Raw genomic sequence first — 18847 nt, 5'->3', positions numbered from 1 at the left:
AGAAGCTCCAAGAAAGCCATTCCACCAGATATACAGGCCCCAGGTCATAAGAATTGTATATATCAACAGGCATTTTGAATTTTATAGATAGGGAAGCGTGTATGAACTCAGCCAATTATAATTGATTTAATATACCATGTTCTATTAGCATGGATTAGTGAGATGTTCAAGAAAGCAATGTGGTAGTTCCTAATAAAATCCATTTGTAGTTAAAATGTTATATTGCTTACCATTGTTTTTGATTTAGGATGATGGTGGGATGCCATACTGACACAAATACTGTTTAATTACACACACACACACACACACACACACACACACGGTTTAACACATTGTTTAACAAATCTTAGATTAAAGAAGTAATATTTTCCCAATTGCAGTGCCATCTCCAGACTTATAGCACCTTTGGGTAGTTTTTGGAAGCACAATTGGCCAATGGGAAGAAAGTGCTGCGCCTTAGTTCTACCTCAATGGCAAAAAGATACGAGCAATGAAAATTTTACAAGATGAGAATCTAAGGCTACTTCAGTTATGATACAGCCATTACTCAAGATCATTAAATCCAGGGTAAAACACAATCGCAATTGTGCCTATTTGCCTCTCCCTTCTTCACTTCATTGAGCTTTACTTGTTTGTGTGGAGGGAGATGAGTTGGTTTTATAGCTAGTGTTCATCTGTGCTATCCTCAAATTGGTCAGGTGTGGGGTTCCCACTCCTCTTTCATGGGTCCCTCATCCCGTTGCACTCTGAGCTGACAAAATTCATTTCATTTCATTTCATTTAATTGGATTTGTCAACCGCTCCCTGTCCCCTAGGGGACTCGGGGCGGTGTACAGACAGAATAAAAACATTGTAAAAAACACTATATACAGCAATTACAAAGCCCCATAAAAAACAAATTAAACACAAGTCTGTACAATAGTGCAAAGATTAATTAATGATTAAAACCAAATTAAAATACCCCAAAATTTAAAATAACCAGTCAGGAAAGTCAAGGGATTAGATCATGATTGCAATTGGGTCAGGCCAGCTAATTGGAACAGGTGGGTCTTGAGTTCCTTACGGAAGCAGCGGAGATCAGCAGTAATTCTAATATTGGGGGGGAGGTCGTTCCAGAGGGTCGGGCCCATCACAGAGAAGGCCCTACTCCTGGGCGTCGCCCGCTGGCATTGTTTGGCGGACGGCACCCGGAGGAGCCGCTCTCTGTGAGAGCGAATTGGTCGCAGGGATGTATGGGGTAGGATGCGATCCCGCAAATAACTAGGTCCCGCAAATAACTAGGTCCAGAATTCCTTAACAGCATTCTGTCCCTTTGATAGAAAGAAAACAAATGCTTGTCAGGAGTCCACTTTACCATCCTCCTTCATAATCACTCTAGGTTTTTCCTGTGAACCCAGCGCAAGCTGTTTTAAACCTAGGCAGGTGGTGGATTGAAAGGTTAGGTGACTATCATGCCTGAAGGTTGAAAATAAAAAATTCCAGGAAGTAAGGAGAGAAAAAAAGAGAGTTGAGTTTGTAATGTTCTCCTGCACCCAAGGCAAAGAACAAACATCTCTTTGTGTTCATTGCTAAAAGCATAACAGAAATGGTATTGATAAGATTTGGCAAACACGAAAGTGGAAAAACAATTTTTAGGAATTAGGAAACACTCCAAAATAAATTATCCTGGAAAAGTCTATGTAGTTACTAAAAGTTGACTCCAGCTTGATGGCACCTTGATTGATCTGCTATATGGAGGAAAGGGCAATGTTATTTCTACCAATGGGACATATTTTCACCCTCTATGTAATTTGGCAAACATTAGAGATAGTGAGTGTCCTGCCCCTTATTTTGGCTTACTCTGGCTGGCACTGACATCTTTATTTCTGCAGGAGAAACAGAAGAAATAGATCAGGTCTGCAAACTTAGAATAGATTCTCCAGCATGGGGGAGGTATGAGTTGACAACTCAACATTTTAAGTAAGGATAGCCAAAAACTGAGATTTGGGAAATTTAAAATCTAATATAGTTGAACCGCATTGGCTGAAGAAAAGTTGGGACAGACAATTAGCCTTATAGGGAGTCAAACTATTCTCCAAGGCACCTGAGGGTAGAACAAGAAGCAATGGGTGGAAACTAATCAAGGAGAGAAGCAATTTAGAACTGAGGAGAAATTTCCTGACAGAACAATTAATCAGTGGAACAGCTTGCCTCCAGAAGTTGTGAATGCCCCAACACTGGAAGTCTTTAAGAACATGTTGGATAGCCATCTGTCTGAAACGGTATAGGGTTTCCTGTCTAGGCAGGGGGTTGGACTAGAAGGCCTCCAAGGTCCCTTCCAACTCTACTATTGTATTGTATTGTATTGTATTGTATTGTAATACAAATTCCATTCACTTGTAGATTGGGTATTTGCAGCCCCTCTCTCCTGAAGCATCTAGAATTCACACTACTAAAACTGGCAACAAAAAAAGCTCATTTCATATGATTTTTTTAAAATAAAAGGCTGCACAAAAGTTCAAATAGGAAATTGATTTGTAACTAAGCATTGTCCATTTTTTGTTTTAATTCCTCTTTTTTTCTCTCTTCATGTGTAGAGCAGACAATACTCAAATAGGTTGCTGTTTTCTGTTAAACACTTCCTTACTCATTTGATTGCATGACCTCTCAACATTCCTAAGTATGCTAACATTCTCTCTGAAAACAATAAAATAAAACCATTGTGATTAGCCTGTGAACCCTGACTTTTGGTAACACACACACACACACACACACACCTGGAAAAGACAGCATGGGGGGGGGGGGGTGATAGTCCAGTTTTATCTATTTATTGTAGCCATAATCTGCTAACTATTTGTCACAGGTGAGATGACGCAGTGGCTGGGAACATGTGCTAAGCGATTATTTGTTTACTCACAATATATTGAATAAAGGCACATCACATTTAGCCATAAATCCTTATATACAAACCATAACACACCATAGGATACATGTAGCAAGCTAGAGAAAATGTAGTTTGTAAATTCAGACAGTGATTTTCCTTTTTCCACCACATGATATCAAAGGCACGATCAACAAATTCTGCCATTTTGTGAATGATTATGAAATTGTTTGAAGACTGTCCCTGTTTAATGCATTCTTACATGCTGTCCAGAGCTTGGTGTTTATGCTGAGTTGTCTTCCATTTACATGTTGCACTGATGTCTGTTTGTACTTTAACCATTCATTTACTAAACTAAAACTGCATTTCTTTCTAAATTCTTTGCAGCATAATAGATGAAATATGTGAATGTATTGATAAGTATCAAAAAAGGCTTTTCATGTGGGATATAGATATGAAATCAAAGGCTGATCAAAAGCATGAAAGCTAGTCAAAACTTACTGATATTACTTTAACTTACTAACATATTTACTGACATTAGTTATGATAATAGAGATAGCATATTAAATAAGACCAAGATCAAATACCACACTAAGCCATTACTAACTTATAGTTTAGTGAACAAACCACAGCTGGACGTGTTCAGGTAATATGCTAAGCCATAAAACTTAATTTATCAATTCACAGTATCTGGGGCTCATATAATATGCTAAAGCAAAACGAAATAAACCACTTTGTTGCTTAGCGTGAAATGTGATCCCTATTTGAAAACAAGAAGGAGAGAGAGAGTTGTTTACATCTGATCCAGCTGATAGGATTTTGGAAGTAACAGTCTCAATTCTGCTCTGAAGGATGTCAGGGTAGGGAAGACTGCTCCTTCAGCGTTTGTTGTCTGCAAGATGCAAAGCCTTGGAAATGGAAGAGAAAATAGAAAATGGAATTGTGGAGGTGATTGCACATGTAAGCCTGACGATGAAAAATACAAGGAAACAACCACACATTTCAAATTCAGATATCCATTATACCATGGAAGGAGTTGTGAATTTTGTAAGAATTGATCTGAAAGGTTGATCTATCACAGTAAACCCAAGGAAATACAGCACAAGGTGTTTTCCACCCAGTACTCCTACGCCATATTTATTGTAATTTTTCTGTCTTTTCCGGACTTTCTGGTAGTAAGTCCATCTCCTTACTATATACTCCATAGACTTTTGCTTTATTCAGCTTTTTCTAAATATGTTGTTTAGAGATGCTTAAGCAGCTAAATATTGGCAGGAGATTATTGTGGGAAATGTAAATGTACTCATTTGTTACAATTCCATCCCATTGTTCAATTCATCAAGTAACCTGGATCACTTAATTGGAGACAAAGAATATCCAATGCCCCCCAATTCTTACATGCAATTCTTTTACCTCGTCTCCTTTATATCTGTCAACCTTTTCATCTACGATCCCAAGAGGATTTCTAATCCTTAATTTGCCAATAAATACTGTTGTATAAAGTGCTTCGACTTAAGAGTCATATATACAATTACTTTGTCGAATTAAAGAAATTTTACAAAGAGTCTAGGTAATATTGGCTTCCTTTTGTAACTTTCCTGTTTCTGCCCCACATTTTCAATCTTTAAATTTTCAGCGGAGTGGGGGGGGGGGGGAACCAACCATTTTAATCAATCAATCAATCAGAATAGAGTTGGAAGGGACCTTGGAGGTCTTCTAGTCCAGCCCCCTGCTCAAGCAGGAGACCTTATACCATTTCAGACAAGTGACTAGCCAGTATCTTCTTAAAAACCTCCAGTGATGAAGCACCCACAACACCTGAAGGCAAGCTGTTCCACTGGTTAATTGTCCTCACTATTAAGGAAGTTTCTCCTTAGTTCCAGATTGCTTCTCTCCTTGATTAGTTTCCATCCGTTGTTTCTTGTCCTGCCTACAGGTGCTTTGTAAAATAAGTTGACCCCCCCTTTCTTGTGGCAGGCTCTCAAATATTGGAATACTGCTATCATGTCACCCCTAGTGCTTCTTTTCTCTAGACTAGCCAAACCCAAATTGTGCAACCATTCTTCATATCTTCTTTGCACTTTTTCCAAAGTCTCAGCATCTTTTTTGTAGAAAGTGACCAAATATTCTAGGTGCAGCCTCACTAGAGCTTTATAAAACAGTCCTAATACTTCACATGATTTTGATTCTATGCCTCTGTTTATATAATCAAGGATTGTATTAATTTTTTTCAGTTGCTGCCACACACTGCTGGCTATATTTAAGTGAAGGTCCACTAGGACTCCAAGGTCCCTCTCACAGTTATTGTTTTTGAGTCATGTTTTGCCTAATTTCTACCTTTGGTTTTTCCTGCCTAGATTTTTCTGCCTTGCTTTTCTGTACATTAAATTTCAAGTTGTTGGATACAGACCATTGTTCAAGTCTGTTCAAGATCTTTTTGGATCCTGAGCTTGTCTTCTGAGGTATTGGCTATTCCTACCAGCTTAGTGTTATCTTCAAATTTGATGAGTTTCTGTTCTATTCTGTCAACTAAGCCATTTATGAAGATATTGAAGAGAACCGGGTTTAAGACGGAACATGTGGCGTCCCACTGCTTACTTCCCTCAATGTAAATGTACTACTATTAAGGACGACTCGTTGAATATGGTTTGTCAGACAGTTACAAAGCCATCTGGTAGTGATGCTGTCTATCCCTCATTTTTCTAGCATACCAATAAGTAGGTTTTGGTCTACTTTGTCGAACGCCTTGATGAAGTCTAAATATACAGCATTTTGCTGGTCTATTAATTTAGTCACTTTGTCAAAGTATGAAATAAGATTGGTTTGGCGTGATCTCTTTTTAAAAAAATCCATGCTGGCTTTTAATTATAACTTGTATTTGTTTCTAGATGTTTGCAGATCTGTTTTTTAAAATTATCTTTTCCAATATCTTCCCAGGTATTGATGTTAGGCTGTCTGTAGTTTCCTGGGTCTGTTTTTATTTTATTTTTTCCTTTTTTGAAAATGGGAACCAATCAGCTCTTTTCCAATCCTCGGATAATTCCCTGATGTTTCAGGATTTTTGAAAGATACGATTCAGTGGTTCTGAGATAACTTCTGCCAGCTCCTTCAGAACTCTGGGATGTAAACCATCAGGTCCCAGTGATTTCTATTAATCAAGATCAGATAGGTGTTCTCTAATTATTTTCTTGCTTATTTTAATTTTTATTTCTAGTCTGTCTTTTACAGTTAGGTTTTTGGTAGATTGGGCTATAATTTCTTTTTGTGTGAATACTGATGCAAAAAATGAATTAAGCAGCTCTGCTTTCTATCTACTGCCTGTTACTTCCTTGCCATCTTCTCTCTTAAGTGGCCCATTGTTTCCTTGACTTTTTTCTTGTTATTTATATATTGAAAGAAATGGGTTTTTAAAAACTATTTTTGACTTTTATTGCAAATCTTTGTTCATTCTGAGCCTTAGTTTTCCTGACCATTTTTGCAGATTCAGGCTATATGCTGATATTCTCCCTTGGTTATGTGTCCCTCTTTCCATATTTTCTACTTGTCCTTTTTGCTTTTCAATTTATCAGAGAGAGCTTTGTGCAACCCTGCTGGTTTTGTCTTGGATTTCTTGTTTTTCCTTTTAAGTGGTATTGTACTGGACTGGGCTTTTATGATAATATTTTTCAGTTTCCCATGCATTTTCCATCTTATGGAAGGAAATATGCCATAGTTATGAATAGCTTTGGGTTGTACTGTGAAAAAGTTCTCTTGCTTGAAAGACCCCAAATCATCAAGTACCTTTCGTTTTCAAAAGCAGCTTTGCAGCATATCAGTTATGGCCAAGCTTTTTGTGTTGCATAAACAGGCAGTGCAAACATTTGGAAAGACCTGTGCAGTCAAACAACAGTAATTTCACACAAACAATAATTTGTGTGAAGTGCCTCTTGAGAAGTGGGAGTGTTACGCTGGCAGAGAGAGTCATGTGAGGTGGCAAAATGATTGCTCCCAATTTGGTGTCTTGCAAAGTCAAATTGTAGCAGATTGTTCTCTTTTACTCCTGCATGAATGCTGATAAAACAAGGATACATTGCAAACATCATATTGTAATACATGAGTAAAAATGAGCTGTGAAACACATTAATTAAATATATGGTCCTCGAGACTAGCTGTGTCACCCAACATAATGGCAGGCCTGTTCCTCGCTATCATTTTCAGTACATGAAGAGTACAACTATGCAGAGATCTGAATTTGAAGGGGGAAATGTGATTTGGAACATCTAGAGCACTCATGCTGGTAACAACCTGAAGAAGCAGTGCCTGTTCCTGGGCTCCTAGAGCAACGGTTGTGCAATTCTAAGGATATATGCATTTGATTTATAGAGGTGCTTTCAAATGCTACTCGAGGGCCCACCTGTGTTACTTCTATTTCCAAATCTGGATTTCTGCACGTAATAAGTAGAGAGTGACTTGGGCTTCACTTCTCACCACAGCATAATAGGCATAACTATTGTTTGTTGACGCAGTACATCAAGCCATAAACCATACATGTAGGAAGTGAAGGAAAGGAAATGTATTTTGAATGAGTGAGATGAGTGCTCAGGAGCTGTGCATTTGACAGTAGTTTTGCATATCATCCTAAGTCACAGTCTGTTTTAACCATGGCTTAACAAGACATAATGACATGGTTCACATACAAGGCTGAACCATAAACCACAATGACTGGGTTCTAACAAATGCTAAGCCAAAAGCAAAAGAGGCATATTCTAGAGCGGCATAACGCCTCTACCTCGATAAGTGGGAATACCAGATGAAATTTATCAACTCATCCCAGTGAATGGTGGCACTGCAAATTTCCATAATTAGAACAGTCCGATTAAAAAATTAATGAGGGATTCTAGCTAAAATGAAGATTTTTCTATGCCCTCTTATGTGTTCTACAGTTTGATTGACTCAAGAAGACAGACTGTGGATGATCATCTGAAGATTCTGGTGGAGATTTCACTTTTCAACGTATGCTTTCTGTCCCTCTAGCGAAGGAGTGGGTTTCGGCTTTTTCTACTGCCGGTTCGCTGAGGGACGCATTTCGTGCACATGCACAGTAGTAAAAAAAATGTTTCTGCGCATGCGCAGAAGTGAAAAATAATATGGTGGTGCCTATGGCGCCGCCGATAGAACCGGTTGAGGGACGTGGCAGGCTGAATTACTACCTACTCGGCTGAACCAGTCCAAACCAGTAGGAACCCAACTCTGCCAGTATAGCTTCTGCAGTAGAGGTGGTATTCAGCAGGTTTTGAGTAGTTCTGGAGAACCAGTAGCAGAAATTTTGAGTAGTTCAGAGAACCGGTAAATACCACCTCTGACTGGCCCCGCCCCCATCTATTCCCCGCCTCCCGAGTTCCAGCTGATCTGGAGGGAATGGGGATTTTGTGGTAACCTTCCCCAGGAGTGGGGTGGTTGGTAATGGAGATTTTACAGTATCCTTCCCCTGCCATGCCCACCAAGCCATCTCCACAGAACCGGTAGTAAAGAATTCTGAATCCCACCACTGTTCTGCAGCCACAAAATTTGCAGGCTGTGATATTCAGGGAAGAGGTTAGGAGCCCCTCTTATTTCCCCAAGTTGCCACCCAGAATACACCCAGGACGTTGCTTGAAATGTAAGTCGCTAGCCTGCCTTCCTGTTCTGCTAGGGGTGTGCAACTGGGGGAGGCTGTGTCTTTATGAACTTTACCTTTGCCACACGTCAATTGTGTCATTGAGTAGGCCTTGGTGAGCTTCTTTTGCTTGTCTGCCTTTTCTCCCTCCTTCCTTTTACCATGTGGGCTGATCGTGGCTCAAACTTTTAATTCAGATGGTAATTGAAATAATAATACGGGCAGAACCCTTCTGTCTCTGATACTGCAGCTGGCTTTATGGAGCTATGAATAGCTCTGAGTCACGCTCTGAAGATGGTTTTGCTTCCAAACGTTTGTTTTGTTTTGGGGGTGGGCTTTTTTCTGGTACTTTTCTAATGACTATTAACAAAAGGGGGGGGGAATCACACCCTCTTCTTTCCTCAATGTATCCAATTAGAGATGTGTTTATAAAATTGCTTTTTAAGCATAACCGCATGAGATAACCTAAAGAGATCGGTCTATTGATAACGACTGTAAGGACAGATGGAGACTGTTGGCCTAGATTTGGTATATTTATAATTATTTTTAAAAACACACATTTGGTTACATTCCCCTCTATGTACCTTTTATATGCCACTTGGCTGAACAAACCGAGACCCTGATTTAACACATGCTTGGCATTTTTTGATAGTTTCATTTATTTGTATCTTGCCATCTCCCTAGCCTGCTGAAACAGCAGTAGCAATAGCAATAGCACATGTATACCTCTTCCCCGTGCTTTACAGCCTTCTCTAAGTGGTTTACAGAGTCAGCATATTGCCCTCAACAATCTAGGCCCTCATTTTACTGACCTCGGAAGGATGGAAGGCTGAGTCAACCTTGAGCTGCTGAGAATTGAACTGCCAAACTGCTGGCAGTCGGCAGTCAGCAGAATTAGCCTGCAATACTGCATTCTAACCACTGGGCCACCATGTCTGATTTTCCCCAGCTTGTAAAGGAAGCTGGGACTGTGACACCCAGAATTCTTAGCCAACATAAGAATTCTGGGAGATGTAATCCGAACAACAGCTCAAGGAGGCCATGTTGGGCAAGATGGAGATCTGTTCAGTGGTATTCTGTTCATAGACTAACAGAATGTTATTTATACTATAGTGATAACACTGGGCAAACATTGGATTTGGAATTTCTGTGAAAACTGCTTAAAAACTGCATCCCAACCAAATGTAGAATTCACAGATATGAATTATTTTCATTGCTTCTCCCCTCCCCATTGTGTCATTCTTGTACTAATAAAAGTTGATTTAATTACTGCATCTAATTACTGTTCTACAAACTTGCCTCAACCAGTTCTCTTATTATATAACCACTAAAGAATTCTTAGAGATTGTATTACTCTAGGATCTTAATTCTATCCCATTGTTTGAATGCCAGTACCCACTAACATTGAAAAGAGTCATGGTGGTAGTTAAGGTACTGAATTAGAAATTGGCAGATTATGAGTTTTAATCTTCTCATTGGCATGAAAACCAGCTTTGGGGGAAATGTCTATGGAGATTCTCAATCATTCAGATTATGGGTGTCCCAAAGGTGCTTTTCCTTTTCTTGCCCCCCCCCCCCCGCCCGACAAATTGTTATTGGATAAGAAGTGAAATGTTTTCAAGGAGAAAAAACCCCAAGAAAGTCCTGTTGCCTTTTTGGAAAAGCACTTTTGGGACACCTTTGGGAGAGTTATCCCCACTCTGGGTCCTTATTCTGAGGATAATAGAAAATGGGAGTATTTTGTACACTGCCTTGAATTTTACAAAAATAAAAAATAGATCAAATTAATAATAAAAAAACAGAAGCATCATTTTAATGGCATGTGTTTGATTACTGTATTTTGACTCCAAAAAAGGATGAGATTTGATTATCAGAGTCTTGAGAAGGAATGCAACTTAGTGAGGAATAACAACATAAACTGGAAAAAAAAACCAAAGGCACTATTACAGAAAAGCAAGGGAATAGAGAAGAACACTTTGTAAAAACTGTTTCTAGTCAGACAGATTAAACCTAAGCCTCTTCTAACTCAAAAGCAAACTCTTTCAAAGCAGTGATTAAGTTTAACTTCAGCCTGCAGTTGTACCAGCCAAAATTAATATTTGAATATGTATGCCACCTATATACATTAAATTGTTATTTTCAGCTGAACATTTCCAAGGATATGGGTGAAGAGGAAATGATCCACAGTAGTTCAACTCACATAAAAGTGGCATTACAGAGAGGGGGGGGGAAGGAGAGAGAGAGAGAGAGAGAGAGGGAGGGAGGGAGGGAGGGAGGGAGGGAGGGAGAGAGAGAGAGAGAGAGAGAGAGAGAGAGAGAGAGAGAGAGAGAGAGAGAGAGGTTTCTGAAACCTGTATTAAATCAGGTTTCACCTACCTGTCAGTATCAGATATTCTAAATGGGCCAGTATTCTAGGTTATTAGTTCTGGAGAGAGGGAAAGGATGGTGATTTATTCAAGGTTAAAGGAATTGAGGACATGATCATATTACAAGTGCTCTCAGCACTCCACTTCAGCATTTCAGCTAGCAGAAAAATATTGTGAGAGCTATTCTAATTATACATTTCTCTCCACCCTGTGAAGTCACAAAATGAAGCACTGACAGCTGATGACATCATAGATCAAGGTAACTTCTGCTTCCTCCACTGTTAAAGAGACACATACATACAAGGATTAAATTCAGATGCTTCAATAGGCCATTAGATAGTGTTGAAGCCAACACCACTGGCTCTACAGTTGACAGGGCTGGTTTAACCAGTGGAGAAGAACTGGGAGCTATCTTGGGGCTATCTTGGGAAGAATGCAAATGTTCTAGATATCAGTTGTCTGTCCAAAATGCCACGGCCACCTCTTGCCAGCTGCTCACATACCCGAGCCCTAAAGGATGACGAAGAAGAAATCCAGCCCTGTTATCACCATCATATTCCAACTACTCCAGGAGACCATGTCAAGAATCATAGCAGCTCTGGAGACAATCAGATGAAAAATTCAAATGACACACCTGCATCTTCCTTAAAAGGGCTGGTAAAAAACAAAAATCGTGGTACATCAAGACAACATGAAGGAAAAAACAGAAATAATAAGAAGAAATTGTCCAGGCAGAACCTTGTCCTTGAAGAAGTGTCTCTGTCTCCAGAACCATTAGGCTTGAGTTTGGAGTTTCAGGAGCCACTATACAAAGAGGCCACTGTTTCTACTCGTTTATCAGATGATGAAGACGATTGGAGAGAAAAATTCCCACCCTCTTCCTATGATAAAGCACATTTATCCAGGATCTGTAATGTTACCCAGTGTGATCCTTTTGATTACAATTCAGCCATTCTTTCAGGAATGGAAACATTCTCTTTCTGGCCATTCAATGATAATGATCCATGCATTGGGTGCCCTTCTCATGCCAAAGTCACAGAAAGCTATACTTCCCATGAAGAATCCATTGAAGAAGTGGATTTTGTGTCCTCGCAGTTGAGTTATCAAGAACTTAAAGAGGAAAACTCCATGCTGAGGAGAAAGATCAAAAGAATTCAGAACTTCTCGGAAAGTCAGACCCAGATGGTACGAAACCTGGAGAGGACACTGCAAGCCACGATGAACAAGGAGGAGAAAGAGGCTCAAGATTTGGAAGCATTGATGCAGCAGGCTGAGCAGAATCTTCAGTGCATGACCCAAAGAGCTCTGAAGGCAGAAAGCAACATTGACAAGCTGAAGCAAGAAATGTCCTTCCTTCAGGCTGAGTTGACGTGCTACAAAGTAGAGAACGAAAGCCTGCGATCAGGCCAAACTTCTAATATGGGGGCAGTGAAACAGCATGTGGACATTGCTTTGCAAAATCTTCTTAGGGTCACCAACCATGCTCATGCTACGATTCACCAGTTGGTCTTTGGTGCAGAAACACTGACACTGGTTGCCGACCTGCTTAAATCCGTGGGTAGAATGTCAGAAGTTGAAAAGGAAGAAGAAGAAGAAGAAGAAAGTTAGGGGACTCTCTTGCCTATGAGTGTAATGCTCCTGTAGTGCTCTTGGGGCTTAAACCATTTGCTCTCGTAATGTATGGCTTCAAATAAGTAACCTTTCTCTTTCCCCAGAAGTACTTTTATTACATAATGGAATATTAATTTCATACTTTAATGCCTTGGCTACTCTTTCAAAGCTACATTGCACAAAATGATGTAGATCCCAGGACTTCTTTCAGTTGACTGTTCAAAACCTAGAGTTAGCATCAAAATTAATGTGTTTTGAAAATATCTGGGGGGGTTTCTTAATTGAATAGTTGCTGAAAGAAAAAGAGCTGAGATACCCAAATTGGCATTATGGTCCTGGGGGTTCGGCTTTGCAGCCCTAATCTTCAATCCTACCTTCTACTCCTACCTACCATAATTTATGTTTATATAGAGCGTAGTAAGAAAAAGAAGGAAAGACGTTTCTAATGAGAAAGAGCATTCTTTTCAGGATATTGCACTAATGTTAAATGCTGTGGCGGCACAGTGGTTAGAATGCAGTATTGCAGGCCAATTCTGCTGACTGTCAGCAGTTCGATTCTCACCGGCTCAAGGTTGACTCTGCCTTCCATCTTTCGGAAGTCAGTAAAGTGAGGACCCAGATGGTTGGGGGCAATTTGCGGACTCTAAGCTGCTTAGAGAGGGTTGTAAAGCACTGTGAAGTGGTATATACTGTAATTCTAAGTGCTCGTGCTATTACAAATGCAAAATCTACAATGGAGTTCTTTTCTTTTTGGCATGTTTCCATGTCATAATTCAATTTTTTTCAAGGGCAATTGCTGCTACATGGTATCATAATAATGAATACAGGTAGTCCTTGCTTTACAAACCTAATTTTTCCCAGAAATTCCATTCTATAGGCAAAATATAATGTAACTATATTACTTAGCGACAGCAGTCCTGTTAGTCCCTGTTGCAGTCACTAAGCCAGGTGTCAGCGTTCCAAATATCATGCAGAATTAAATCATTGTCCAAGGCAAAGTTATCCTTAAAACTCCAATTTAACAAGACAGACATTTTGGCATTAGGCTGTGAATTTCAACTCTAATGTACAACCTGTGAGTTCACCCAGTTAAAAGTTCATCATCTATCCCCACACCCCATAATTCATCACATGGTCCAATCTTCATCTTCCACGCTGGCATGTACACCCCTCTGCTTCCGGCCAGGTGTCGAGGTGCGGAGACAAAAGACGACCTTGAGCTTCTAAGAAAATCCATAACAATACATTCCACAATCCTACTCCTTTCTATTTCCCCCTCCCAACTACTATACCAATGAAACAGCATAAGAATTTTTTTTAAAAAAAAATGTGGCAGGCCAAAGATCCTAAAAGGAACAGAATTACAGGCCTGACACCAGGACTTCTTGCTTCTGCTTCAACTTGCCTTCACCTCCCCCCATCTATTCCCCCCCAATCTCTGTCCCTTTCACTGCCATATACTCTACTATCCCCATTGTCCTGCATTCTGCTACTCCTGATGCTCCCACCTCCCTGCGCATCCCTGCCCCCGATGCCTGCAGCTGACCTTTGCTGCCTTCTTCCTCCTGCTGCTGCTTCTGAGGCATCCTCGGCCTGGCTCTTTGTAAGGCCTTGGGAAGGTTGTGTGTGGCCAGCAGCTTGCTCTAAAAGGACAAAGCCAAGTCTGCCTCATCAATAGGAGGAGGGAAAAAATAGCACATGTCAACTTGGGCCAGCAGGGTGGCGAGGCAATGGACTGTCGGACAGAAGGGATGGAAGCAGAGTGGAAGGCAGCCAAAACGCAAAGATAAAGGGGAGTTAGTGGGAGTTGGGAATTGAAGTTCATGCTGCAGTCAGAAATGTGGGCAGATTGCTAAGTGCCTGCATTTTGATCATGTGACCAAGGGGCTGTTGCAATGGCCATAATTTTGAGGGGCAGTTATAAATGCCATTTGTTGAATGCTATTGTAACTTTGAATGATTTCTGAACGAATGGTCATTAAGCAAGCACAACCTGTACCATATGGGGATATGGTGGCTCAGTGGCTAAGACACTGACCTTGTCAATCAGAAAGGTTGGCAGTTCGGCGGTTCAAGTCCCTAGCGCTGTGTAATGGAGTGAGCTCCCATTACTTGTCCCAACCTAGCTGTTCGAAAGCATGTAAAAATGCAAGTAGAAAAATAGGAACCACCTTTGGTGGGAAGATAACAACGTTCTGGGTGCCTTCAGTGTTTAGTCATGCCAGCCACATGACCACGGAGACATCTTTGGACAGTTGAGGCTCTTCGGTTTTGAAATGGAGATGAACACCACCCCCTAGAGTTGGGAACGACTAGTACATATGTGCAAGTGGAACCTTTACCTTTTACCTGTACTATGCAATGTACTCTGTATTTATGGTATGATGTCATTATTTATTATTTCTTTCGCAGTTTTTACATACCACTCTAATTAGTAAAGACTGGACAGGGTACAAGGAAAAATCTCTACTAATCCCCCATATAAAACAGAAACAATAATTGTGTAATTAAGTTGTTCAATTACTACTCTTTGTAGGAGGAGAACCAGGCTAATCTGGTAGCAAAATTTCAAATTTTCTGAGTTACCAGACTCCTGCTTCCCACCCTCTAAACTGATCAATATTATTTTACTAGAAATTGTCTGGCAATAATTGCTTCTGTTAGGTCTTCTAACAGAACTAATCAAATGGAACATGTTTTTGTAACAGAACATGGTTGTGTTGCCTATGATAGTACCTAGCCACATTGTCTTCTGTTTCTAATCATTGGTTCTTCACCAGTGATTCTATTCTTCACATTATGTATTTTAAGTCGTGTCTTCATTATTAAGGCTTCCAGTGAGCAGTCTTGTGTTATGCTATCTAGAAGTGAATGATTTGTTGTTCCTGCAACTAAGGCATCCTTAACAATTTTTTCCAATATATAAATGTGATGAGTGCCAAATCCCAAAACATAGTATTCGGACAGGCCCTACTATTAGACAAAGGAAATAGTGGCTTTAAGCAGCAGATGTGATACAAAGTTGTCCACCATGTGACCTGCCCTTGCTCCCTGAAGTGTAACACAGAATGACCCCATCACTACTGGTGAAGTTGCAGCAACTGCCAAGGGGCAGAGGTACTATTTTCTTCATCTCAAGCAACAAACCATCTTGAGACAACTTATATAGTATTGTAACTGCTTGAGAAGGGAAAGTTCACATTTCATTTATGTTCATGAGGGGATCACATATCACAGCCCTTAAGTATTGAGCTGGAAGTGCCATGCAGGTTATTTCAGCCTTTCAGCCTTCCTTCCTTCCTTCCTTCCTTCCTTCCTTCCTTCCTTCCTTCCTTCCTTCCTTCCTTCCTTCCTTCCTTCCTTCCTTCCTTCCTTCCTTCCTTCCTCCCTCCCTCCCTCCCTCCCTCCCTCCCTCCCTCCCTCCCCTGTCCTAAGGTGCATATTTATTTACAATTACAGAGCTGTGTAAGTGTGCAAGGCTTATATAAATTGTTTCCCAATGCCTGGAAAAAAGTGTATATTGGGGAATAAACAATGTTGGAGAAATAATTTGGGAAAGCACTTTGGGCTATACAAGTAACCAGATGTTCCACCATAGCATAAAAAGGTCACCTGAGCATGGATTGGCTTGCAACATGCCTCATCAGGGTCTTTGTTCTATTTTGTCTCCGTATGACATTGCCTTCCTGACTTCAATGCATGAATGAGTCAAAGTTAAGTTGTCCTTAACCGTTCCAGTGTTGCTGTAGCATTTTTCTGCTCAAGCTGGTGGCAACTAAAACAATTTCCATACAGATAAAATCTGATGTACATCTGTAGCAGTGGTGGGTTTCAAAAATTTTTAGAACCTCTTCTATAGATGTGGTCTGCTTTGTGGGAGTGGCTTGCCTGCCATGTGACTGGGTGGGAGTGGCCAACTTGTAAAATGTGGTGAAACTCACTTAACAACGTTCTTGCTTAGCAACCAAAATGTTGGCTCAGGAACTCTGGCATTTGAAGCACGCAAGTCTTAAAGCTGTCAAGTTACAAGACAGCTTTAAGACTTGTGGACTTCAACTCCCAGAATTCCTCCTCCAGTCATGTTGGCTCAGGAACTCTGGCATTGAAGTGTGCAAGTCTTAAAGCTGTCAAGTTTTTTCAAGTATTTTGGGGAAAAGGGTACATAAATGTGGAGAAAAAATTTGACAGCTACATCATAGGGAAGGTGGTACTTCCCTGGGGTCTCTCTCTTATTTTATATATATCAAAATATCATTATTACATACATATTAGCAGTTTAGGTTTACTTCAAATTCTTTAACATCTTCAACCATACTTTATATCACTTCTAACCATTTCATTGTATTAACAATTGCAATGTGTTTTTAAATCATTTCTGTGACCTAAGTCTCATTGCTGTCTCTTCTCCCCTGTCAGTTGGCTGAGCCATGGCTCCTCCCCCCTTCATGTCTTGTGCAGTGTCTCTTGTTTCGTCTAGGAGGTTCTTGTGTTTTTCCATGAAGGCTTCTGCCTCCACTACTGTATTAATTCTCACTCTACCCCCCTCCCAGAAAATCAACAAGCCTTCTGGAATTAACCACCTGAACCAGATATTTTTTTCATATAATTTTTTAGTTAGAAAGAAGAATTTCTTCCTCTTATCTCTTATTCTTTTTGGTATCTGTTGTGTACCGGTGAGCCTGGCCAGCAGAGGGCAGTGAAGAGTTGGACTCCTCTGATTGGTCCAGACGCACCGGCCAGCCGGCGGGAGAAATACTTTGTTCCAATTGGTTCGTCGTCTGACAGCTCTCGGTATAAATAGCTGTCAGACGACTAGTTTGTGTTCCTGTCAGTTCTTATTCAATAAACTACAGTTGTATTATATTCGCCTCAGTCTCCTCATTCGAGGCTTCAACACTGGCGACGAGGACGGGCGACGTGGAACCCTACACAGTGCCGCAAATGGCTTCAAATGCTGCCTTTTCGCCGTTCCGGCCAGAGGCTGAGGCTTGGGAAGCTTTCCTCGAGAGGTTCGACTGCTTCCTCGTAGCCCACGATCTCGTCAGCCTCTCCCAGGAACGAAAGCGCGGAATCTTCCTGAACTACTGCGGGAGGGAGATGTTCGCCACTGCGAGGGCTCTCGCTGCTCCCGATCCTGCCAATTCGCTGCCCTGGGACGAACTTCTGGCTCGCCTCAAGCAACACTACGAGCCCGCCCCGTCTCGTTTTGCCCGGCGGCAATATTTCCGCCGGTGCATTCAAAAGGAGGGCCAAACCATTGCCCAGTACGTGGCCGCTCTCCGCGCTGAGGCAAGTCTCTGTGAATTTAGTGACTTGGAAGACGCGCTGTTAGAACAATTTATCTATGGGCTACGAGACATAAAACTCCATCGCCGCATCCTAGCTCGCCCTGAGTTAACTTTAAAGATCGCGGTCGATGATGCCAGGGCTTATGAAATGGCTGATCAATCCACACCGGATTTCAGCCACCTCAGTCAGCACCCGCATGCCGCTTACTTGCCACCCTCTCCCTACGCGGCACCTTCTTCTGCCTACGCTCCATCTACCGCTTCTTCTTTTCACGCTGAGGTAGACCAAACTGCCGATCGCCTTCAAACCCTCTCCACCCGGGATGGACGTCAGTGCCTCAGTTGTGGCGGCCGCCACCAACGCTCCCAGTGCAGGTTCCGGCAAGCCCTCTGCCACCAATGCGGCAGGAAAGGCCACCTCGCTGCAGTTTGCCGTTCCGGCCAACAGAACCGCCGCAGCCCTCTGCCGCAACCTCCTCCGGCCCGTCAGCCACCTTCTATGTCTTCCCGACGTCAGCACTCCCTCTCCGTGGGGGACCCAGCTGAAGCCTACCCTGAATGGCTTGTAGACTCGGCCTCCTCAACTTTGGAGGGCCGAGGTAAGCTGCACCTCCCAATCTCCATTGAGGGGGTGCCCTGCCCTATGGAAGTGGACACAGGGTCGGCCCGATCCGTTATGTCATGGGCCACCCTTAACTCCTTACTGCCTTGGGTTAAACTTCACCATCTACAACCCCCTGATTGCCGCTTACGCGACTATCAGGGAAATGTCATAGACCTATTGGGCTGCCGACCCTTTAACGTCTCTTTGGGTTCTCGCAAGGCAAAGCTTCCCTTGCTAATTGTAAAAAAACCCCTCGCTTCCCTTCTAGGACTGGACTGGTTTAAGGCCCTCGGCCTTTCTATTGCTGGGGTTCACTCACTTTCACCCCTCCCTCCTGTTACCCCGCCCTCCATCTCCTCCCTCCTTTCCGACTTCTCCGATGTTTTCTCCCCCTCTTTAGGCTGCTATACCGGCTCTCCTATCTCCCTCAACCTCGACCCGTCAGTTTCTCCAATCCGCCTAAAGGCCCGCCGACTTCCCTTT

The 18847-nt window shown here is 41.7% G+C and overlaps 2 protein-coding genes across 3 annotated transcripts in view; both read left to right on the top strand.

The window, feature by feature from the left end:
• KCNJ4 (potassium inwardly rectifying channel subfamily J member 4) overlaps positions 1–18847 on the top strand; it is a 50332-nt gene that overhangs the window by 10661 nt on the left and 20824 nt on the right. The window contains exon 1 of one of the 2 annotated variants that reach the window (XM_081958517.1): positions 3695–3820. The exons of the other annotated variant lie outside the window; for it this stretch is intronic. The gene's annotated coding sequence lies outside the window, so the exon portion shown is untranslated. Of the gene's footprint in view, positions 1–3694; positions 3821–18847 lie in introns of those variants that run through there. 2 annotated transcript variants of the gene reach the window in all.
• LOC309394987 (endosome-associated-trafficking regulator 1-like) lies at positions 11330–12469 on the top strand (the record flags this gene model as incomplete). The annotated part of the gene is made up of 1 exon (XM_081958706.1): positions 11330–12469. One exon carries the CDS (start codon positions 11330–11332, stop codon positions 12467–12469), a length of 1140 nt encoding a protein of 379 aa, XP_081814832.1.

Source organism: Natrix helvetica (genome assembly GCF_964273705.1).
Source record: "Natrix helvetica genome assembly, chromosome: 6".
Lineage (NCBI taxonomy): Eukaryota > Metazoa > Chordata > Lepidosauria > Squamata > Natricidae > Natrix > Natrix helvetica.
Note: the sequence above shows the minus strand (reverse complement) of the source record. Positions and strands in the feature narration are given on the sequence as shown.